Source organism: Aulonocara sp. 'chitande type north' Nkhata Bay, linkage group LG10 (genome assembly GCF_057382095.1).
Source record: "Aulonocara sp. 'chitande type north' Nkhata Bay isolate Kocher_YH1m ecotype deep benthic linkage group LG10, A_spYH_male_GT1.1, whole genome shotgun sequence".
NCBI classification, from domain to species: domain Eukaryota; kingdom Metazoa; phylum Chordata; class Actinopteri; order Cichliformes; family Cichlidae; genus Aulonocara; species Aulonocara sp. 'chitande type north' Nkhata Bay.
Genome location: NC_141353.1, coordinates 22,758,730 through 22,783,494, shown reverse-complemented (window position 1 = coordinate 22,783,494; position 24,765 = coordinate 22,758,730). Strand labels below are relative to the sequence as shown.

At 40.0% G+C, this 24,765-nt stretch overlaps 1 protein-coding gene across 1 annotated transcript; it reads left to right on the top strand.

Moving 5' to 3' along the window:
- Positions 1–15,810: 15,810 nt before the first annotated feature.
- On the top strand, positions 15,811–23,433 carry drd1b (dopamine receptor D1b). The gene has a single exon (XM_086309163.1). It carries the CDS (start codon positions 17,816–17,818, stop codon positions 19,205–19,207), a length of 1,392 nt encoding a protein of 463 aa, XP_086165289.1. The 5' UTR covers positions 15,811–17,815; the 3' UTR covers positions 19,208–23,433.
- Positions 23,434–24,765: the final 1,332 nt, after the last annotated feature.

Here is a 24,765-nt window from a genome sequence, read left to right as displayed (position 1 = left end):
GCTCCGATTACCACGGGGACCACCGTTACCTTCACCCTCCACATCCTCTCGAGCTCTTCTCTGAGCCCTTGGTATTTCTCCAGCTTCTCGTGTTCCTTCTTCCTGATATTGCTGTCATTCGGAACCGCTACATCGATCACTACGGCCGTCTTCTTCTGTTTGTCTACCACCACTATGTCCGGTTGGTTAGCCACCACCATTTTGTCCGTCTGTATCTGGAAGTCCCACAGGATCTTAGCTCGGTCATTCTCCACCACCCTTGGGGGCATCTCCCATTTTGACCTCGGGACTTCCAGGTTATACTCGGCACAGATGTTCCTGTACACTATGCCGGCCACTTGGTTATGGCGTTCCATGTATGCCTTGCCTGCTAGCATCTTGCACCCTGCTGTTATGTGCTGGATTGTCTCTGGGGCATCTTTACACAGCCTGCACCTGGGGTCTTGCCTGGTGTGATAGACCCCAGCCTCTATGGATCTTGTACTCAGAGCTTGTTCTTGTGCTGCCATGATTAGTGCCTCTGTGCTGTCTTTCAGTCCAGCTTTGTCCAGCCACTGGTAGGATTTCTGGATATCAGCCACCTCCTCTATCTGCCGGTGGTACATACCGTGCAGGGGCCTGTCCTTCCATGATGGTTCCTCGTTTCCCTCCTCTTTCTTGGGTTTCTGCTGCCTGAGGTATTCACTGAGCACTCGGTCAGTTGGGGCCATCTTCCCAATGTATTCTTGGATGTTCGTTGTCTCATCCTGGACTGTGGTGCTGACACTCACCAGTCCCCGGCCCCCTTCCTTCCGCTTAGCGTACAGCCTCAGGGTGCTGGACTTGGGGTGAAACCCTCCATGCATGGTAAGGAGCTTTCTTGTCTTTATGTCAGTGGCTTCTATCTCCTCCTTTGGCCAGCCTATTACCCCAGCAGGGTACCTGATCACGGGCAGGGCGTACGTGTTGATGGCCCGGATCTTGTTCTTACCATTCAGCTGACTCCTCAGGACTTGCCTGACCCTCTGCAGGTACTTGGTGGTTGCAGCCTTTCTAGCAGCCTCTTCATGGTTCCCATTTGCCTGCGGGATCCCCAGGTACTTGTAACTGTCCTCTATGTCTGCAATGTTGCCTTCTGGTAGTTCAATCCCCTCAGTTCTGACTACCTTCCCTCTCTTTGATACCATCCGGCTACACTTCTCCAGTCCGAACGACATTCCAATGTCATTGCTGTATAGCCTGGTAGTGTGGATCAGTGAATCGATGTCTCGTTCACTCTTGGCATACAGCTTGATGTCATCCATGTACAGGAGGTGGCTGACAACTGCTCCGTTCCGTAGTCGGTATCCGTAGCCAGTCTTGTTAATGATCTCACTGAGGGGGTTCAGGCCTATGCAGAACAGCAGTGGGGACAGAGCATCTCCTTGGTAGATCCCGCACTTGATGGTGACTTGTGCTATGGGCTTGGAGTTGGCCTCTAGTGTTGTACGCCACATCCCCATTGAGTTCCCGATGAAGGCTCTTAGGGTCCCATTGATCTTGTACAATTCTAGGCATTCCAGTATCCAGCTGTGGGGCATTGAGTCATAGGCCTTCTTGTAATCAATCCAGGCAGTGCACAGGTTGGTCAGTCTGGTCTTGCAGTCTCGGCTGATTGTTATATATATATATATATATATATGAAAGGCCTTATCTTACCTAATCCTATTATAGCACCCTAACTTACTGAGATATGATGGAAAAGCACAAAAAACCTGGAGAAGAGGTTGTAGAGAGGAAGAAAGTAAATGAACTGATATAATAAAAGCAGCAGCTATATTTTTCTGCTCAGTAAATAAATAAATAAAATCAATAAATAAAACATTTTGATATGACGGTCAACATCAGTCGCCATTTCACAAGCCAGACTGACAGACCCGCCTTTCCGTGAACCGTCTGTTTTTGACATTTTAAAAATTGTCTCACAAAAAAAGAAATTTCATTAAATCTTTGGGGACTTGGTGCTGCCCACTCACTGGAAAGCTTCTTGAAATAGAGAAAGACAAAAAGCAGAAAAGCTCCTAGAATCTGTGAGGCGTCAAGTGTCCAAAAAAAAAAAAAAAGTGTGTTTTGTCAGTCTGAATGCTGTGTGATGGAACCAAATTATACATTAAGTAATCTATACATTAGACATTTTCAAAAAGAATCTTCCTCTGTGATCTTTACACTTGTTTCGACCTTACTAGTGCTCTGAGGATGGACCATTTTGGTCAGTGGCCTTAAGAGTGTTCTGAGACAAAAATAGGAACACATTCTGAAAAAGCAACATTTTCCCATCATCTTACCAGCATCCAATGAATAGTGACTTGTCCTCTTCTTGCCACCCTCAGCCTCACTTTTTCTACTGTTTCTTTCTACATGTATTTTTAACTTACAGTGTAGACAGAAACCCCTTTCAAAACCAAGGGGGGAAAAAAATCACGTCATTTAAATCGTACCTCTGTGGTGCATGTGTTACATTTTCAAATACACAGTTAATCGTCTCCCAGCTTGATATCTACAGTACATTTGAGTCTCTTTGTCAGACTGTGACAGTGTCAGAGAGACATTTTTGACTGTTTTACTTCTCATGGCATGCTGAGGGCTTTATAACATGAGCCCTGGCATGCAAACGCTTTTTTTTTTCTTATTTATGATTTCAAAATCCCGGTATTTGTGCATATCCATCACAGCACCTCCCACACAGTCAGGATTTGTCAAAACGACTTTTAGTTTCACTGGAGGAGTCTGTCTATAAAAATCACTTGATGGGTTTCAGGTAAGGGGAAGAAATAAAAATAGAAAAAGAGCAAAAATATTTATGTTTTTGCGTTAAAAAGTAACAATCAATCGATCTCTTTGACTTTTTCTATTGGTAAGGCCTCATAACATTTTAAGGATAACATTAAAGGGTTTTGTCTTTCATCCCTCCATTCACAGTACACTTTTTGAACTTCACTTTGCTAATTTTGGCTAACACAAACACAAATACTCCCTTGACATAGTCTGACGTTTTCCTTCTTTTTTTTTCTTTTTTGTTGTTCTTCAGTAAAGACTCTGCCCTTTGTCTTCATGCATGGCTACACATTTATCCACTCAGTTTGGGTCAAAAAGGCAGGAAAGGACATGACTGATGACAGGATTAAATATTATGTAAGGTAAAAAGAGGAAACGGCTAGGCTGTCCCCAGCTGAACATACCTTTTCTAACAAAGACAGACAGAGTTCAAAGGTGATTTTTGAACTGTTTTTCATAGCTTCTTAACTTTTATACCGGTTCCAAATAGCAACACCTGATTGTTGAGTCCAAAGCTCCAAAGAAAGGGCAGCAACATGCTGTATGTGAAGACACATAGACAGAGAGTGACACTGTGTAGTGATACACACAAATTAGTCAGCATAGTTATCAGGGCTGATAGTCGCTTGCTTGTGGTTATTGTGCAGGCACTACACAGCTTTATAGCTCTGTACTTGGTGTGGGTGACAGCTACACTTATTTGTGGGATTTTGTCAGCTGAAGCACTTCTGAAAGTGCTTCAGCTGACAAAATTGGGGAAAGTAAAAATATAAAGAGCAATCTTCACCATAGTGTCGCATTTTAACTCTATATGTCTTTGTCATTCTCATGGCCCAGTTCTGCTTTTCAAATGCAAAAGAATAAATGGTAGACAAATTAATTGCTCATCGTATTTTACTTCAGGGATTTCTGTTTTTGCAAACCTGAACACTACATTGTCAAAGAAAAGGGGTCCTGCATCACTCCTGTAACCCAGCTGCAGCACCATAATGTTATAATCAATGTCTATATGGGGATCAAAGCATTTTTTTAAGGCAGACTTGAAATAATGTGAATCTATATTGAATTTTTTTCTCTACTTGTCTAATATTTGTTTATTTGTTTAAAGCCAAGCTTAGGAACAAATACACAATATCCAATTGCTGGAAACAGCAAAAACTTTTCAAAATTATGTTTATTAAAAAGAAAAACAAACTGGGAATGAAAAGTGAACTATTTAAGCAAAAAAAAAAAAAAATCATCTCAGAAGACACAGAGTGTAATACCAGAAGAAAAGGATCGAGTCCACTAAGAAATGAAAAGGAGAAAATTCAAAGGTGTTTGTGAAGAGTTCATTTAAAGTTCTTTTACAGCACTTCTGTAGGTTTCTACGATAAACTGTAAGTGGCTTGTGCTGTTTACTGATGCAATACATGCTATCAGTTTCTACCCACTCAACATATTTGCACACTTTAATTGCATCTCTGTATTTCAGAGATGTCCTTTGCATCCCAATAAGTCAAATCCATAACTGAAGAATAAATAGGCCTTGCTGGACCATTTGTTTTGGTCTGCATAGCAATTACACGCTTCTTACTAAGCAACTGCTTGTCTGCATGCTTGCTTTTAGGCCCTTGGGTGTGTTACCACTCCTGGTGACGTTCTAATCATTAGGGCAAGAGGAGTTCATCGATTTTGAACCAAGTAATTATGAGAACGGAGAAAGATTGGTGGCTATAAACAAGTGAAATTAGTGAAGAGGATGGGAATAATGAAAATGGGCGTGGGTGAGTAACAGTAATGAGGTCACAGAGTGTCCTTCCTGTATGTCTGCAGGCTCATGTCCAGTCAGATATCTTTTTTTCCATTCCCTAGAAATTACTTTGTACATTAAAACAATGAAGCATAACCTAAAAATCTGCTTAAGGACATATAATGAGCAGCTGCATCTGATAAACCTTGTGTGCATGCTTTATTTAGGTGGGCTAATTATTGACATTTGCTTCACAATACAATTGACTATTCAGTGCTCGCACACTGGCACACCTGTATCAGACAGAACTGTTATTTATCATAGCTGCAGCTGCGTTTATCCCACAGAGACACTTTCATGAAAAGGTCTATCCAAGCAATTCTGTGCTCATACAGAAGGGTTTTGAATATGGCCCTTTGTCAAAGCAGTTAGCCACATAACATTTGGCATCATGGCAAAATTGCCAGTAAAGAAGCACTTTCTCATCTGATGATAAAGGGGAAGTTGATAAAGCATCTTGGATGAAAGGATCAACTTCATTCTGTTCTTGTTATAGCCAAGGAGCTTAGAAAAAGCCAAGTACTTGGTAGAACAATAAAAGAGGATCATTACATCCTATTACAAAATTGAGTATTTGTAGAAACAAGAATAAAAGTATACTGTATTTTAACAGTACACTGTTTTTTATACGTATTAGTGTCCATTTGTGATTTTTTATCATAGGAAACACTCAGATGTTGTAAATATTACTGATGATTTTGTTGTTTTAAAATCCCTCATTACTAGTGCAGAACAAAGCAATGCTTTGTGTGCTCATGTCTCTTAGTTAATCTGTAGTGAGCTGTCTCTGCTTTTCTTCTTATTAAATTATTTTATTATTATTATTTTTTAAACTGCCTGTGGATAAAAAAGGCTGCTTGATGAACAGCTCTTAGGTTCTGATCATGGCAGAACAAAAACAGGCCCTCAGTACACGGAGACAGCAGTAGACAGGACATAAGTTCCAGGCTGTGTACTGGGACAGCAAACACTGACAGGTGTAACAAATTAGCTGGGACAGTGAAAAGGAACATCTGCGGGTTGGAAGTCCCCAAATCCCAATGAAACACACCACCAAAAGTGGGTAAGAATAGCAGAGTTAAAGTCCTTTGGGACTTCAAGCTCCAGACAGACTAACCAGACAGTCCGGGTGGCTGACAAGATGCAGGAAAAGTACTTGTGATAGATGTGACGATCTCAACTGACAGTGACTTTAGGAAGAAGGAGCGTGAATAGAGGTTAAAAAAAAAAGAAACCTGATCAAAGTTAAAGCTGAGTTGTGGTGCACATACTATATAAGCACAAATCTCTTCAAGGAAAAAGTCCCTAGCTCAATTCCTGGCTGCCCTGGACACTTGCTACATGGACAGTTCTGCTTTCTTCCATTCCTTTCTACAATAACCGGCCACTTCATTAGGTACAGCTTGCTAGTGCTGTGTTGGACCCTCATTTGCCCTTTAGAAAAGCCTTAATAATTTGAGACATAGATTCAACAAGCTGCTAGAAACATTTCTTGAACATTTCCATTTTGGTCCATATTGACCTCCCAGTCCATTATTCATTCAGTGGTGGTAGTTTCAGTCATTGTGCAATGTACTGTTTATAAGGTTGGGAAAATCTGCAGTCACCTGAGACTGAAGAAGTCACTTGGATGAGTGACGAAACATTTCTCCCACTGAAAAATGCTACATCCAGATGAACAGAATCAACCTTTTGGGAGCGCATCACAGTTTCACACAGTTCCTACAGGCCTACTGGCTGTACATCCCAACAGTGATTGTGGACCCAAGGTAGTAGAAGATGAGTACACTGTGATCAAAAAAGAATGGCTATGGTCTGCTACAATACTCAGGTCAGCCTGGACGCTTAAAGCTTTGTTGGTACTACCTGTACCCTTCCCCATGCTGATGCTTGATTTGCATTCAGCAGATTGCCTTGACAATGTCTACATGCATTGAGCTGCTGCCATGTGACTGTTTAGATATTTGTGTTAACAAGAAGTTGAAATTATTGGGGCAATCGTGGCTCAAGAGTTGGGAGTTCGCCTTGTAATCGGAAGGTTGCTGGTTTGAGCCCTGGCTTGGACAGTCTCGGTCGTTGTGTCCTTGGGCAAGACACTTCACCCGTTCCCTACTGGTGGTGGTCAGAGGGCCCGGTGGCGCCAGTGTCCAGCAGCCTTGCCTCTGTCAGTGCGCCCCAGGGTGGCTGTGGCTACAACGTAGCTTGCCATCACCAGTGTGTGAATGTGTGAATGTGTGTGTGAATGGGTGGATGACTGGATGTGTAAAGCGCTTTAGGATCCTTAGGGACTAGTAAAGCGCTATAGGCCATATGCCTAATAATGTGGCTAGTGTATCTCTCTCTCCTTTCCACATTTCTCACACCTGCAACTTTCTAATAAAAGACAAAAGAAAAGGGCTCTGACCCTGAACTGGGCTACAGCTGATTCCAGGTGGCTGTGGTTTCTGTTCAGATACAAGATACAAGCTTGAGGAGGAAGTATATGGCATAAAATGTAACCTCATCTCATTAAAACCACATGAAGAACTCATGAGAGACTATGAATGCAAATGAGGTAGCGGGTTACAAATTTGACGGAGGCAACTGAAATAAATACCAATGGGATTGAAGAAAATAGTCAACTGACATATGGCAGTGTGGTTAATGCACTTTATATGGGGACAAGGAGGAGAAGGTCACAGAAAGCAATATATGGATGTACATACTGATGGTTTACTTGCCATTAAAATATGATATTAATACTCTGAGGTTTTGTGTTTAATTGAAAATGAATTGAGTTAAATATTTGAGGTGTTACTGATGTACTATCTGCTGTATTTAGAAATATAATAATAATGGAGTTTGATAAAGGAAAAAAAAAGAAATAGAGAGACAAGTCTATGATGAATTGTTACAATGGCAAATCATTTTTGTAGTTCATGTTTATCATATTATGTGTTTGTTGAGTATATATTGTCAAAGATACCATTGACCATTACCTTTCATTTAATACTAAAATGTAACGGTCAATTGTAGTTATCTAGATTATGTATAATAAAACAATATAAGACATATTAATGAAATTTGTTTTAGTATATGTTTTCCTACTGGAGACTATCACTAAGCATGGGGTAGTACACATTCATTTACATTAATTTACCCCAATAACTGTTTATTTTCTGTTTTTCCTCATCTGTGTATTTATCACTATATGGTGGCATTTCTCTTTTGTTTAAAGCCTGACATTTGTTTTTTCAATTTAAAGAAACTGTGCTAATGAAATTAACAGAATAATTATTGGAAATTTTGAATATATCAATTTGTGATGCTAACATCTAATATGATTCGTGGACATGATTGCATCTGACATTTCACAGATACTTTGACTTTGCTGCAAAAACCAATTTCACCGAGCATACAGCTGTTGACAGTTCTTCTGAAGGTTTATTAAGGACTCCACAGCATCCTGCGACAGCCGGTATCAGAGTGACAACAGCGCTTTCATGGCAGTGGATGACATCTAAATTGTTGTTTTTTGACCCATGGATGTTCCGATCCAGTTGGCTTCCCTTCCTTTTTTTGAGACAATTCAAAATAAATAAGAAACAACAATACCCCTGTGAAATTGTCAAGTCACAGCAGTAACAAATTCATATAACTGATGTAGCATAACTTAAGCAGCAAGGAAGGTGATAAGTAAATAGCATTAGCAGACGATTGAAGTTCTTTTAAGCATATTTTATTGCTGGCATCTCCATTGTACCATAAAATAATCAATCAGGCATGCAAAAATCCCACTTTGCTTTATACAGGACTTTGCCCACACCTGACCTCGTTAGTCCCTACCATTGAAACAAATAGGTCAGACCAAACAATACAATTCTAAACAAAGAACAGGAATAAAGTCATGCATGAAACTGACAAACTCATTTACTCAACTAAATGGTTTGTAAAGTAAAACACTGCATACAAAATAACTCAAAAGGCTACTTTAAAGAAAACAAACAATACTATACAAAATGAAAACCCCCCCATTTGGTTACACCCAGTGCTGCACTCATTGACCTCATGACCCTATATAAACAGGAAGTAGTGGGCTGCCCTTCCCATACACCTGTCTCACATATACGACCTGAATGCACAACATGGACACCATGGTAAGTATAACCAAAGCAACATAAAGAAACATAATTTACCAGACATGTGCCTATAAACAGAAGAAAATTCAGATGACCTGATGTTTAGTAGTGTTTGCTTTAAAACACATGCATGGATGTAAAGGATGTAACTACTACTACCACAAACAAAACCCGGGATAGTGTGTGTTAAGAGAAGTTACACCAGCAATGTCTAAATCAAAGCATTATGGCTGACTGTAAAATAACAGAACACAAAATAACAATATATGCAAGTGACAAATGGCAAATGAATTCTGTCCTAGCCACTTTGTCACAATAACATCATTCAAATTGCTAAATGGAAGTATTTTCTACATTTTGCTTCCTTAATTCTCAGTAATGTTAATCTTACCTTATCAAACACTGTATAATAACAATGTTTATTCATGCTTGTCTATATTTATGTCACTGAATCCTTCTTGGCTGACTTGTCTAAATTTGTAACTTTTTGGAAAGCATGTATAGTATGTACTTTTAAAACACGTGCAGGATAAATTAGTGCAAAATCGTGCAATTTGTGAAAAGATGTTTTTTCTTTTTAACATGCTTACACATGTGTGACTGGTATGTGTCTGTATGTTTTTGTCCACCTTGTTCTTCTGTATAAGTCTACCTCAGCATATCACTATATGTTTGACCTGTGTGATAACCATATGCAGATGTGCACCGTAACCCTGCAAATGCCCTATCTGATATCCTAATGGACTACTAATGGAACAAATCATCAATTTTGCTTCTGTAATAAACCATTATTGTAAGCTTGATCATCTCTGGAAACATTATTTTCACTCATTTCAAATTTTGCATTTTCCATCAAATATCCTGCCCAGTGTTGGCTTTTCTGTTTCCATTCATCTCTGCTGATTACATTCCTCCTCCCTAGCTGAGAAGCACTGACTTCATATACATATGTTAATACTTATGCATATACATATGTTAATATTAATCATCAGAATTGTATCTTGAGATGCTTCATTCAACAACATCATCTTCAGTGTAATTCCTTATTTCAGACTAGTTCATGCTTGCCTCCTTTACTAGTGATACAACAATTTACTGCCTAACCCGGAACATCCCTGCATTTTGTTCTTTACTAGTTAGAGTTTAAGTTCAGTGTTTTGACTGTTGGAGTTAACTAGTAAGATTTTCAGTGTTACTAGTTACCGTAACCACAAGTGTGTCAAAACGTTGTGCAGCTGAGATTTTTGGTGAGACCTGTTGTCACAAGTGTGGTCTCACTGCGTCTCACTGGATGTAGTGAAAACGCTACATCCAGATGAAGAGAATCAACTTTTTGGAGATTTACTTACCTGGATGATTGAGAATGCATCAAGAAGTGAGGCTTCTGTTGATACTGTTTGACATTTCACAAGCTGCCAAAAGAGAGACTATTTGTCATGATGTGGAGTTTACTGTTTAGATATGTCCTGCTTAGCTTCTTATTCATTGCATATTGCTGTCAGTTTTCCATCCTTGTGTTAGGATGCAGTCAAATAGTCAATTTCACTTAGAAAGACTTCTGAGTGAAGTGACCTGGAAGTATTCGTGTGACAGACATTCTAATTACTATGTAAATCCTCTAAATACTAAGATGGTTCAGTGCTTCTTTTATTGCTTCCTTAAGCAATGAACTTTCCATTATGAAAGGAGGTGGGCTAATTTTGTCTCACAGTTCATAGCAAAATGAGCGTTCATGAGTAAAATCCTTATAAATTCTCCGTCACGCCTTTCCGTGACCTCCTGACATTTCTCATTGAAGTCAAAGAGAAAAGGAGGCAGGAGATCATTTTTTTGGTCTACTTTAGTTTTTACTGTTTACTCAGTTTGTGTTAGTCACATTTTTTTTTTCCTGAAATTTCTGTCTTATTCCTCAGTCTTTGTTCTGTTTCCCCCACTTTCTTTGCCACCTGTGTTCAACCAGTAATTAGTCATTATACCTGCAGTTATTCTTTCGTTTGCAGGAACATTTTGATTCCTTACTCAAGATTTCTAGCTATTATTTCTTCTAGCTTTCTAGAGTTCCTAGTTTTTCTTTTTTTCTTGTGTACGAACTTCTTAACTGTTTATTAGACTTTTAACTGCTCCTCTTCTGGAGTAGTTGCCTTACTGACTGCCGCACGATGTGTGACCGTTACCTGGTTTTGGATGAAAAATTTGGATTTCAGACTTGAATTTTTCTATGTTTTCTATGTTTGGGTCTTTCTCCTGCTGAATTGTTTCACTAATGAAGCTTACTGTAAGTTCAGTAAGGAAAATCTAGTCACTTGTCTGCCTGCTTGTTTGATTTATTTTTTTTTGCATCACGTGAATGTGTGTGAAAGCTCCACTTGTTTCATGTACATAGGAAACTGTAGATGTCTGCATGTCATGGTCGTGTCTGCTCCCTTTAACAATAATTGAGCTGGGCAGGTGCAGAGGCCAGTAATCTTTTTTTTTTTTCTGATGTTTTGCGCTTGCACATTATGGATAAACATTGTGGATAAATTGATGGGAGACGAAGGGAGATATGCAAGAAAAGCTGCCATTGTTCTAGCTTTCACTGCCCTGAGATCAGTTATGATCTGCTTATCGTAAACAGACACAACTAGCAATGGTAAGTAAATGAGCTTCAGTTATTTATCTTTGTAGCAGATGAGTTTCCTCCTGCTAACTACCTTGGTAAACATGTGATATAATAAACTTTCTTTAAATCAAGATATAACCCTGTTTTTCTGAGATGTGCTTACCTTTCTGTAAAAGTCATATCACTGGTTGATAGAGTGCAACAAACAAAAGTGCAACAAGAAAAATGTACTGAAAGTGAAGTTGTTTTTCATTTTTTACTCCATTTTTGTATTTAAATTGAATTAATTCTCTCACTTTAAATGCGCTAACATGTGAAACCTGTTACTCTAACCACTCAGAACTGCCACTCACTAGATACTTTGTCCTTTTTAAGACCATTCTCTGTAAACCCAAGAGATAGGTGTACTGGAAAATCTCATTAGATCAGCATTTTCTGAAATCCTTTGTCAGATTCACACGATGTAGCTGCGTGGCAGGCATTAGTAGGACCCAAATGCAGAACTCAAAACACAAAGGGGTGAACTAAACTGGGAACAAGAACTAGGAGCTGTGAGCCAAACAAGGACCACAGAGAAACACACACAGCAATGAGGGACAACATGACCACAGACAGAGGACTAACGACTAATGACAGGATGGGAAACACAAGGGAAAACAGCTGCACCTAATCAGACACAATAAAACAGGAAGGAAGCAAAACTGAACACAGTGAACACAGGACAAGGGACTACCAAAATAAAACAGGAAACACAAGAAACACACTGAGACACGGACTGAGTGAATAGAGGGAACAGAGGGCGCGAGAGACATGACTGGGAAACAGATGACTCAACATGGAGATAGAAGTTAACATACATGACTGACTATGCAGGCAGGAACAAAATGGAATAACCTACATGAACAAGAAACTCAGAACTAGAAATACAAATGGATAAACTAGGAAGAACAAGGAACTAAACGATACCAAATAAGAACATAAGAAACATAGAAACACAGAGTCATAGACCCGGTACCATGACACAGATAGCCATAAAGGCTTCATGAGATTGAGTCAGAGACAATAAGCGTAACACTTGGTTTTGGGGATAAGGTAAAAAATTGGAGTGAGGCATTAAGTTGTGACGCTTAATGTTAGAGTAAAGGGATTAGCATTGCATTATATCAAAATAGTAATCTAAATATGTTTGCAGAATGCTTAGAGATTAACCTTTTACATGACTGATGCTTCCCCTTCTTTATAAACCTACTCTAGCAAATGAAAGTGCAGACAGATGGTCCTGATGCAGTGATTCTTTTATCCTGGGGTATAAAGGAAGAGGCAAAAGAGACTGAGAAGAAGAAAGGGACAGAAAATCTCAACAGGTTGCATTATACATTTGATAGTAAGACTTGCCTGATTATAATGGTATCCATTGAAGTTGTTCCACCAAAGTAAATACAATTGTAAATAAGATGTGGCATATAAATGTTTTAAATTTACATTTTATAAATTAGACTTTTGAAGCCTATCAGCTAATAATAATTTCTGGGTTTTTTTGATCATGCAAGAATACCATCTTTTTGCTTTCACCTCTGTCCTCATTATCATATTTGGTGTAAATAAGTACCCTTTTAGCTCTGAGAGAAATCATTTAAAGCAGTAATTAAGGGCCTAATGGCTCAGTGAGGTCATTTAGAGGTCTTTTCAGTTTCCTGATGCGTGAAAAGATGTCATAAACTTATAATGCACAGATGCAAAAACAGTATAGGTTGATTAGACAGATTAGACAGACCTCAGATTTCCACAGTGAGGATAATTATGCAGTTATAGTCGAGTGTAACACCAGCTTTTATATGCGTGTAAAATGGTAAATCTCAGTGGTGGGATTAGTGCACAACATTTTGCTCAAGCTGGGGGTCTGGGAGGTTAAAGGCTTCACGAGCAGATTGTGGGACCTGATGGATGTCACACCGACACGGAGGATTTAGAGCAGGGCAGAGAGGAAGAAAGAGTGAAAATGTGTGTGACAAAGACAGGGTCAATCTTAGTGTTATATTCATTTATCTCACTTTCTGTCTCCTGTCACCTTACACATATGAAAACACACAGAAACACATACAAGCTCCTCCATGCCTTGTATGTCGGTTAAGAATTGGAAAAGCATGAATCAGAAATGCCTGACAGGTCTTGTTTTTAAATTCTATTTGCAGTTGGACATTTCACAGAGAATTATCTAATGCTGTTGACAGGCTTGAAAAACTGTGTCATAATGCAAGCATCAACTTGACGCAAGTGTCATCATTTTCTTTTTTTCATTACTCATATTTCATTATCAGTGTTTAAAGTGAATTTCTCGAACCACAAAGGAAAACAATGTGCTTTTAAAATGCAATCGTTTCCAACAGCAAACGTCGGTGGTTTGGCTGGGCCAAGAGGAATAAATATTGTTGCTCTTTTTAAGACCACATTTTTGAGAGATGCATGTTACCTGTTTTTGTACTTTTGCTTGCTGGACTCTAAGTTACAGATGGGTACCGGATGCCCCTAATAATTTTAAATGCTAAACTATTCAAAACTAAATGAAACATGCTATCAGTATCAACTGACAGCTTTTTCCCAGATTCAAAAAGACGTATAGAAGGCTGAATAGATTGCAAGGAAGAACAGAGCTTTTGCACACACTTGACAGATGATTATAGCATTTCAAGGCTATGCACAGTAATTACTAGTTTCTCTATTTTAGAGAAAGGAAACCAGGCACCAGACAGTCTCTTATATAAGTAGTCATGTAAAAAAAAAAAGCTATATTTTAATGAAGCTATAGGAACTTCCTGTTTAGCGTCCAATGGCTAATTTTAATATACAGTCATCTGTGTGATGCTGATTATGCAGCTTGGCATCATGTATGTCCTGATGCTAGTTTTTCATGACAGCAATGCATACAGATGTTAATGCATGTGTAAGATGCTGCTTTGTGAATCTTATTCAGTAGTCAAACGTTTTGCAATGAGCGTTAAAGATGTAGTTTGAGTTTTCCCTCATCGCTTTTGCCCCTACTCCTCCTGACAACTTGAATTGTTTGATATTTCCTGGTTTGAATGGGTGAATCCATGCATTGTGGTAATGTTTTTAAATGGGGCTTGGAAAGCCCCCAACAGATATTAGCATGGACCGTGGAGTCATGATGAGAAGCTTTTTGGACAGTTTTTAGATCATCTCCTCCAAATCATTGCCTCTAGGAATAACTGAGGGCCAGCACAATGGCAAATTTTCACTGTGGTGTCATTTAAAGTCATGCAAAGTTTTGCAACGCTAGTTCATTAGAAAACACAGTACTTATAGTACTCATATCTTTTGAAACGGCTGACCTCATGCAACTTTTGCTGCTGACTTTGAAAAGCAAGACTGATTTTAAATTGATTTTTGACGATTACAACTGAACTGTGTGCTGTTGTATGTACAGAGATTACAAACAAGCCATAAAGTGAATCATCATATTCATTTAAACGGCACCATATTATTTACATTTCCTGTTTGCTTGTGAGAAAAATTGACCACTGGAATTTAATTTTGAAAAACATATTCTATTCTATTCTATTTGCTTTTTGGAGCAGACGTAAATTCCATTGCATGGTTGGTCTTGTGTGAGTGAATGAGTGAGACTGTGTGTGTGTGTTTCTGTTTGTGTGTGACATGGTCTTGGTTTGAACTTTTTCGGCTGCACGCACACCCTGGCTCTGTGCTACGGGGAAATGTGGGCGTTGTGTCTGCTAGGCCTCTTACACTTGGCTTGTCTACATGCATTACTCACTCACTTCACACACGCATACACACACATGCACATCTGCAAACCCCCACACAGATGAGCACAGTCATACTTGCACATAGACACACACACACACACACACACACACACACACACACACACACACACACACACACACACACACAGTGAGAGGGCGTCCATTGAGGATTTCATCTTGCTAATAGTTAATATTCAAATTGGCCAAGCCTGTCAGGCAGCCAGTGGCATGATAGCATAACTTGAGTAGTACACATCTCTATCTCGCTCTCTCTCTCAGTCACTGACTCACATACAAACATCACTTCAGAGGACATTACTTTGGCTTATATTTATTTCTTGAACTTAAAACTTAATCTAAACCTTTTCGGTTTAATGTTTTACTTTATGGGAACTTGCTTTTTGTCCCAAAATGGGGGGTGGGGCGGGGGGTTCACCACAGCTGACAGTATAAACAGATTTTGTCCCCATAGTAAACAGAAGTACACACACACACACACCAACACTCTGTACCTCTCTTAATTTATGGCTCTTCGTGCTGCAGCACGGCTCCTGGGAACCTAATTTAATTCAAAGTTGGTCATTCATGTTTACTGAGGTGACGTTAATGCAACGCTGCGGCTCAGTCTGTCGGCTCCCACTCTCACATAGCCTCCTGCAGTCTTGTATCCTGTAGATGGCCTCATTGTGCCTCTGTGTGTCTGCTGGCTACAAATTCATCCCAGGATATCGCGGTAGATTCGTTTATAGCTCATCTTGTCTTTTCGCGACTTTATGGTAGTGATGGCTTTTTATAGGTCTGTGTAGGTGAAGTGCAGGTGATAAAAAAAGACGAAGAAGAAGCTGAAAATGCCACAGTTAATGGTAGCCTAGTGTAAAATAGTAATTCAGGTACTTATAAAAACTGTAAGACAAGAGTCACCAAAATTCAAATGCGTAACTTCAAAGACAGAAATCCGCGTAATTTGGAGAGCAGAGAATACACGCACTCCCTCTCTCTTTTTTCAGAATGAGCCTTGCATGTATCGGACACTTATAAATTCACAATCATAAAGGTCGCCGTAAATTATTTGGTTAAACACTTTCAGTTGCAAACGGTGTGCAGTATAGGCTGAATTTGTGCAGCTTTACCCTTCTGATCCTGCTTGAATAGATGGAGCAGTTGTGGCAGGGACCGTGGTGCGCAGCAGCAGCAGCAGCTGAGCGGAGAGAGAGGAGCGCGTAGAAACACGCTCTTGGAGAGACCAGAGTCATTCCTATCTCTCTCCGCTTGCCAGTCACACCGAAGACACATCGCAGTGTATCTGAATGTTGCATCACAAAGGATGGCCCCCAAAAAGAAAAGCATAAAGACTCATTTAAACACCCAAGGAAACGCCGCAAAAAGGGAGAGCGTGACTTTCTTGGCATAGAGGAGCGCGCAGAGAGGGTGAGCTCCTTCTCCTTCACTACCAAGATACAAGTTGGATGTATACCGAAGAAATGTGGATTCGGAACGGAACTTTTTTTTATTAGTTAAAAATTAACGGATGGTTTCATTGGTTCGTTTTGGATTCAGTTGTTTTCAAAGCTAACCCAAGACGCTTAAAACTTGCCCGGAGCTATCCACATCCAAAGAGCGAAGCAAACGCTGTCTACAAAAATCGATAATAATAATAATAATGATAATAAAATAAATAAATGAAGTGAGCCTTTATTTCAAATCCAGGGATTTGGGCTGATGTCCGGATGAAAACTCTGCACTTTAAAGGATGAAAGGCTTTTGGTAAATTGCTACAAAATTCAGCCAAAAGGAAACTAAACGCGTTTGAATTGAAGCATCGTGTCAGAATACAAAGCGCTGCGAGAGTGATGCGTTTTTTTTCTGGTTTTCTCGTTTAATCTGCATCTCTCTTCTTTGAAAACGCATCATTAAGACTTTTGAATGCATTTTTATTTTATTTATTTCTTATTTTTCCTCAACACTCAGGTGTTATGTTTAGCTGGGGACCGTGCCATTTACTAGGAGAGAGGAGCGTTTAAAGAGAAATTAAAAAGAATAACACAGAGGAGTCGGTTGGATCAGCGTCGATACTGGGACAATCACAGGGACACGCCTCGCAGATCATTAAACAAATCAGATAAACGCGGTGCGAAAACCATCAATAGAAGTTATTGATGAGGTGGTATATAAGGCTAATGATTGGCTGAGCCTCTGTTTACTCAAAAGCTTAGCAACAGTATGTTGTGAAACTTTTCGCTGAGGGCTTGACAGCTGAGGCATACAATGCCAAGAGAAAAGGGACCAAGAACTTGTCTTTAAAACTCATTTTTATTGCTGCTTTACTCATTTTTTTAGGACTCAATTTGCGATTGAAAAAAAGAAAACAATTGCGAATTGCTGGAATATTCTTCTTCCTCTGCAAACTAGAATGTCTGCCTTCTGTGCTGCTGCTGCAGGAATTTATGAACCAGAGATTTTTAAGGGAAACATTCCTGAGGAGAGAATTTTGAAATATTTATAGCATCCCTTGTGCAAGAATGGTGGTTGTGACAAGGAACCTATTGATGACCCAGTCAGTGAGAGAGCTGGTGCCAAGACAATTTACCTCTCCACCAGCTACGCTCTCCGTCTAAGAGTCGTCCTTGGAGGAACACAGCTGCTGCAGGCTGGGGATGTGATGGGGTGACTGCTGACATCCCCCTCACCCATCCCCTCTCTCTTTATTAAAACTGTAACATAAACAATGGATCAGAATTTCTCAACGGTTCGAGATGGAAAGCAGCTTACGCCAGAGAGAGACTCCTCGAAACGTGTTCTGACAGGATGCTTTCTCTCCCTGCTCATCTTCACCACGCTGCTAGGCAACACCCTGGTGTGCGCTGCCGTCACCAAGTTCCGACACCTGAGGTCGAAGGTCACCAATTTCTTTGTCATCTCGCTGGCCATCTCTGACCTCCTGGTAGCTATTTTGGTAATGCCATGGAAGGCAGCGACAGAGATTGTGGGGTTTTGGCCATTTGGTGCATTCTGCAACGTGTGGGTGGCATTTGACATAATGTGCTCCACTGCCTCCATCTTGAACTTGTGTGTGATTAGTGTCGATCGTTACTGGGCCATTTCAAGCCCATTCCGCTATGAACGCAAGATGACCCCTAAAGTAGCGTGTCTGATGATCAGTGTGGCATGGACCTTGTCTGTCCTCATCTCCTTCATTCCTGTTCAGCTTAACTGGCACAAAGCTCAGACCACCAGCTATGTCGAGCTAAATGGAACCTACCCTGATGATTTGCCCCCTGACAACTGTGACTTCAGTCTTAACAGGACCTATGCCATCTCCTCCTCCCTTATCAGCTTCTACATCCCCGTGGCAATTATGATCGTCACCTACACCCGGATCTACCGCATCGCCCAGACACAGATAAGGAGAATATCTGCTTTGGAGCGAGCAGCAGAGAGTGCCAAAAACCGACACAGCAGCATGGGAAACAGTTCAAACATGGACAGTGAGAGCTCATTTAAAATGTCATTCAAAAGAGAAACCAAAGTCTTAAAGACGCTCTCTGTCATTATGGGTGTGTTTGTGTGCTGCTGGTTGCCCTTCTTCATCCTAAACTGCATGGTTCCATTCTGTGAAACACACATGCCAGATGGATCCACAGAATTCCCCTGCATCAGCTCCACCACCTTTGATGTGTTTGTGTGGTTTGGCTGGGCAAACTCTTCGCTCAACCCAATCATCTATGCCTTCAATGCCGACTTCCGCAAGGCCTTCTCCATCCTCCTGGGTTGCCATCAGCTGTGCCCGGGGAGCAACGCCATTGAGATCGTCAGTATTAACAACAATATGGGTGCTCCTACCTCGAACCCCAACTGTCAGTATGAGCCCAAGAGCCACATCCCAAAGGAGGGCAACAGCTCAGCAAACTATGTGATTCCTCACAGCATCCTGTGTCAGGAGGAGGAATTACAGAAGAAAGACGGAAGTGGAGGGGAGGCCGAGGTGGGCGTGGCAAACAACACCCTTGAGAAACACTCACCGGCCATCTCTGGGAATTTAGACAGCGATGCTGAAGTCACCCTGGAAAAGATCAACCCCATAACACAGAACGGACAGCACAAAGCCGTGACATGTTGAGAAAAGGCAAAGGTGCATTGAAATTCAGTGAGGCATGCACGTATGCACAAAGGCAAGAAACGATTACACAGGAGGACAGCAAAAACAAACGGCAGAGACACATGTCTATAGGAACAAGAAACCAGTGAGTGTGTTATACAAGTCCTTAAGACTGTCAAAAAAACCTACATGAAAAACCTACAGAATGTTTTAAAGTACAGGCACTTTATCCTGGATATAACTATCTGCAAAATATATTCAGCATTTATTGATGACATTGACACATTTGATGATAAATGTTGATAATGTGAATATTAACAGCAGAATACTACCTATGGGCACATGTATACATTTTTTTTAGTTTTTGCAAAAATGTATACATCTGCATGTGTATACTGTACAGTGATGACACTATTCTGGAGGGATTCAAACACAGTATATACAGTGGGAGAAAATATAGTATTAGTAAAATATCTTGTAGGTAGGTGCTTTGTATGTGTTTCATGAAAAAGCAAACAAAGTGGGTAAATTGGTTTTGCTACAGTATTGTTAGTCAGCTATTGCAGTTTTTTTTCCTTTAGCACATTTCTAATGACAGCGAAAGCAAAATCGCTAAATTCCAGTGGCAGTTTATTTGAAGTAAGAACAAAAAATACTGATACCAAAGTAACACTGTTCTGATTACAACTAAAACCAACAACAGAGTTTGATGCTGTAAGCCAAATTGTCAAAATTTTTTATTCTTAACTCATCCTCCCACCTCTGCATCACCCACTGTTATCCAAATGAGGTGTACTTGAGAGAGAAAGAGACGAGGAAATGGAGAAAGTTCCTGCCTTTTCTGATCTTTCTTCAGCCAGTTGGGACTGACCTGAAGTTTCTTCCATTTCTACTCCTTACTCCCTGTTTTCATTGGCTTTGCCTGCCGTCATCCATTCTTCAGTGAAACCTCTTTGGAGTTTCTTCTCATCCCCTTCCCCCTTTCACGCTGCCCTTATTTCTTGAGTAATGCCAAGCGCCTCTCTCCTTCCTCCACTCTTCTCCCTGTTAGTTTAGTCCTTCACACCTGCACCGTATCTTCTTTTTAATTTCATTTTGTCTGCACCATTGTTTTTGGCAGCCCTCCGTTTTAACCCCCTCCCCCCGCCACCACCATCCATTTAAAGTGGTGCTTGTGATTCTATTCTTGGCAAATGCCGTCAGCCCATAATTAAAAAAAGATTGTAAATGTGTAAAACTAAAAACTGCACTTGGACAGAGAGGGTAGAGCAGCAGCTACTAAGTCGACTCAGCCGTAATGCAAGTGACTTTTACTGACCTTTTGTAAGCTTGCAGATATATGATTTTGTAAACTGCTCGTTCTGCAGCTTGACAGTATCTCTCTGTGCAGAGTCAAGTCTGAACGCAGTTAAATTTGAAAACTAAACATTAATTATAATTTATGTAGGACTGTGGAAGTAAGAAATCTTATAAGACAGTTTTCATTAGTGAGTGCTTCTGATGTGCTGCCATCCATTTCCCGTTGTCATGTTTTTGAACAGCTCTGCTTTTTGCACCAGTTAGACTGACTCCATAAGGTCCAATTTAGCACTAAATCAGTCTGAACTTTGCTAATATCTTAGTTAGCCTTAGCTACATTAAAAGATAGTATTGATTATACCAGTGCATGCCAATGCCAACGATCACTTAAGAGTGTAGTAGCAAAACTAAGCAAACAAAAAGTAAGAAATTATGTATTTCAAGCATACAACTGAAACTATAGGGAGAGAAGGATTAAAGCCTATTCATTGGCTTGACTGACACAGAACCAATCGACTACTCTGCTACCTTAACCTAGGAGACAACAGGTGATTTTTTTTTTTTTTTTTTTTTTTAGTGGCCTTGCATTTGCCAATACAGTTTCATTTTAAGAAGCTAATATAAAACTAAATCATCAAAAGATGACAGCTCTTCATGTGGAGCGTGCACCTACATGCAACCGCAAGCTGTTCACACGTGTTTGGTCAAAAGTGCTACAGAGCAGGACGACAAACAAGAAACCAGAAAGGTTCACGTAGCCTTTTCTGTATAGATATCTGTTAGGGTCTACCATAAATAGATATCTGCAGATTCATATCTTCCTGAGAACTGAAGGGAAAAAAATGCCTTTTTAGTCTAACTTTTTGAGATTTGTGTGTCCACTACAGAGGGCATAAAGGAATAAGCTGAGTTTAGGAAGTTATGCAGATATCTATTTATAGGGATCACTGCCTATACACTAGAAACATATTTCAGTTTCATGTAGTATTTAAAACAAATCTAGTATTTAGGCAAACATGACTGTCAGAGCCAAATATAGATATAGTCTTTTTCTGCTCTGCATTCCTTGGGAAATAGTGCTCAGCAGCACGCTTTCAGGCACTTTGCACTTTGAGTGTCCATCGCATGCAGTTTGTGTCCATGAAGGCATGAAACTGTCGCACATCAGGGAAGGGAAGAACCGATCCAATAGAAAGCAGTAGGTCTTGAACGAAGCATTTGATTTTCCTGCTCTGGAAAATCCAATAGTATCTAGATGGCAACAAAGGGGGAAAGCTTTTAGTTCAATATGTGGCTTGGCTTGTGACACAAAAGCAACACATTGTCCTCTCTGCTTCCCTGTCACCTCCCACGTGTCCATCTATTAAAAAAATGAGATTTTTCTTTTCATTAAGTGCAGTTTAGATTAGGTATCTTTCACAATGAATTAACTCAATTTTACAAGTGCTCAAGCTATTTCAAGTGCCACAATGTGCTGTAACTCGGCCCAATTATACTCAGCTCTTGCCTTTTGTAGATTATTAGCCATATCAGCTTAGCACTTTGCAGCAGCTCCTCTAAATTCACTCTTAGTCAAACAGAAGCCAACTCAAACATGCAATAAAACATGAAGTGCATATAATCTGTCAGGATTGGACATGGAAGGAAACTGCCTTGGGGAAGATTGCCCCTCCCACCCCTTCCCCTTTACACACTCACCTTTTTTTTTTCTCCATCTCTTTCTCTTTTCTCTCGGCTGGCTCTGTCAACTTCGTGAGTCAACCCCTCATGTTAACACTGATTGAATTTATTATTAAATAGAGTGCGCGTACTGTTTCCTGCCTCTAATCTAAGTTGAAGCGCTGAATTAAACTCCCACCTGCTGACTTTATTATTATTATTATTATTATTAATATTTTATTTTTTGCCAAAATTCTTATTTCTGGCTGAATGTGGTTGTACTGTAGAGTAAGCTGTGATCTAAACAGTGTTTTATAAGCTGAAATTCAGGGTGGGTGCGGGTACTCTTGAATGGGACTGGGATTAATCTGCCATTTCATGCCACATGATTGGATTCGCACATTTTACCAGATGTTTTTGTATATGCTGTATGTAGACATTTATAGAAAACATACCTCCAGCTGAGAGTTCAGATGATGGCTCCATGTAAACCGCCCCCTGAGCCTTCACCTTGTAAACTCAGTGACTCATCTTTTCAGCTGCCACTGCTTTGATTTTGGAGAAGGGCGATGTCAGGCAAGAGTCCCACAAGCAAAATGTTTTGTTTGATCTGGAGCATTTCCTCTAGGCTGCCTTACAAGTTGCTTTGGGGAGCTTTAGTTGACAGTACACGGTCTCTCAATCAGTGTAGTTACATGATGTATGACAACTTAAGCAAATCTGACACTACACAATCCCTCATCCTCGTCCCGCTCCTCCTCCATCTCCTCCAATGACTGGCCAAGCGATGCAACAGACGCAGGGCTGAACAACACTCCCCAGCCCTGGGAATGTGGAGCCATTTCAACAATGATGTCTCAGCTTATTTAACTGTCTAGAGTAATGATGGAGTCCCTACCTCAGCCTTGATTCAGTGACAGAGCTTCATGTAAAAAAATAATTCAGTGGCAGTATTTTTGGATAGGGGCTTGCAGGGATTGAGTATTGTACAATGATGTTCAAAATGTAGTCGTGATGAACACAAGTGCTTTTTATCTTGAAAAAAAAATCCTTAATGTGTGTAGCAAGCTTACATGCTGTACGTTTTTTCCAGTGTGGGAATATAATTTACAGTAGGATGCAACAGTGACTGGCTATTTATATATTTATTTATTTACATGGTTCTGGTGTTCATTCATGAAAGTGATGTCAAAGATTATAACCCTCTGAATAATTACAGTATTTAGTTTACAGTTTGTACAGAAAACGTGCCCTTCTTGTAAAATAAACATGTTTTTTTTTCATAGGTGTTCAGTGACTTCTCTCTCCTTTTTTTTCCTAATTTTTTGACTTTGAAGAGATGCACGGGTGTGAGTGGTCATGTACCTCTGACACTCAGTGGATATTGGAAGATCATGCCACTGCAGAGGATCAATGCAGATTGATTGTGACGCATATTTTTTTCCAGCTCACTGAGCGTGGTGTCCTCGCTGCTCCTGCCTTCGCCCTGCCTTTACATAACCTGACAGCCACTTGACAGTTGACATGTCCTCTTCCTCCACTCTCACCCCTGCCTCATTTGTTAACTTCAATGTGGGTGGAAACCCTTGCAGGCGCAGATATACGGTAACATACTGCTGAGCCGACTACAACGAGATGAAAAATACACTTCTTTTTTTTTTAATTGCATCTTCGCTGATAGTTAAAATACACTTGTAACAGCGTGCACTCAAATAGACTGCACCTTCAAAAATAAAACGCTTTAATGATTTTGTTTAGTTTTTAAAACTAATCAAAGTGTGGCCTCCTGTGAGGGTCTACCCTGTTTATCTTTGTGCCTGTGGAGAATAGGTTTGATAATCAATAGTTTAATTTCAGCTCGCTTGGCTGTAACTTGGTTTGTCAGCTTTTAGCCTTAGGAGCAAATATAAAGCAAAAGATTATACATTTGTAATTAACAGTTGTTATCATTCCTTCTTAAGGAGAAGAAGAAGTCTAAACTGCTGGGGACTTAAAAGCCATCAGTAACATGTGGAAAACTAAACCACAACATATTATTCCTTACTTATAGATAATGGATGGATTGATTTATAGTTAGGCACTTATCTCTGTGTTCAGTAAACAAATTAAGTGAGACGTATGCAAGATTTCTTAAAAAAAAAACTACGACAGCTACTGCATAATGTGTTAGAAACCTGTAAGCCCAACCGAGGATGATGCAGTACCTAGATCCAGGTGAGTAGAGTTAGGTAGCATGCTGGGTGACCTCACTCTAACGTAATCCCGATGTAGATTCAGCCCAGATGGCTGCAACGATGAACCGAATCAGTCATTTAACGGTTCCCTTAACAGTTAGGAAAAGGGAAACTAAATCAGTAGGAAGGGAAAAAAAACTCAGTGTAATTTTGCCCACATGTGATGTCACTTAGAGTTAAAATTGATAGCTTCAAAATTTCTTTTCCAATTTATTACTTCTGATTTTCTGATTCATATTTTTTGGAGAATTGATCATGACATTAGGAGCCTATCATAGACCTGCACATTCTGTTCAGGTTGTTAATTGATTGGATATCCTGTGGTGGAGCATTTATTTTGGACCAATAACAAAGTAGCATGGAAAAAGTAAATTGCTTTCCATTAAT

Excerpts from the sequence above, each read along its gene's own strand:
- drd1b (XM_086309163.1), top strand. The coding sequence starts at position 17,816 with ATGGATCAGAATTTCTCAACGGTTCGAGATGGAAAGCAGCTTACGCCA.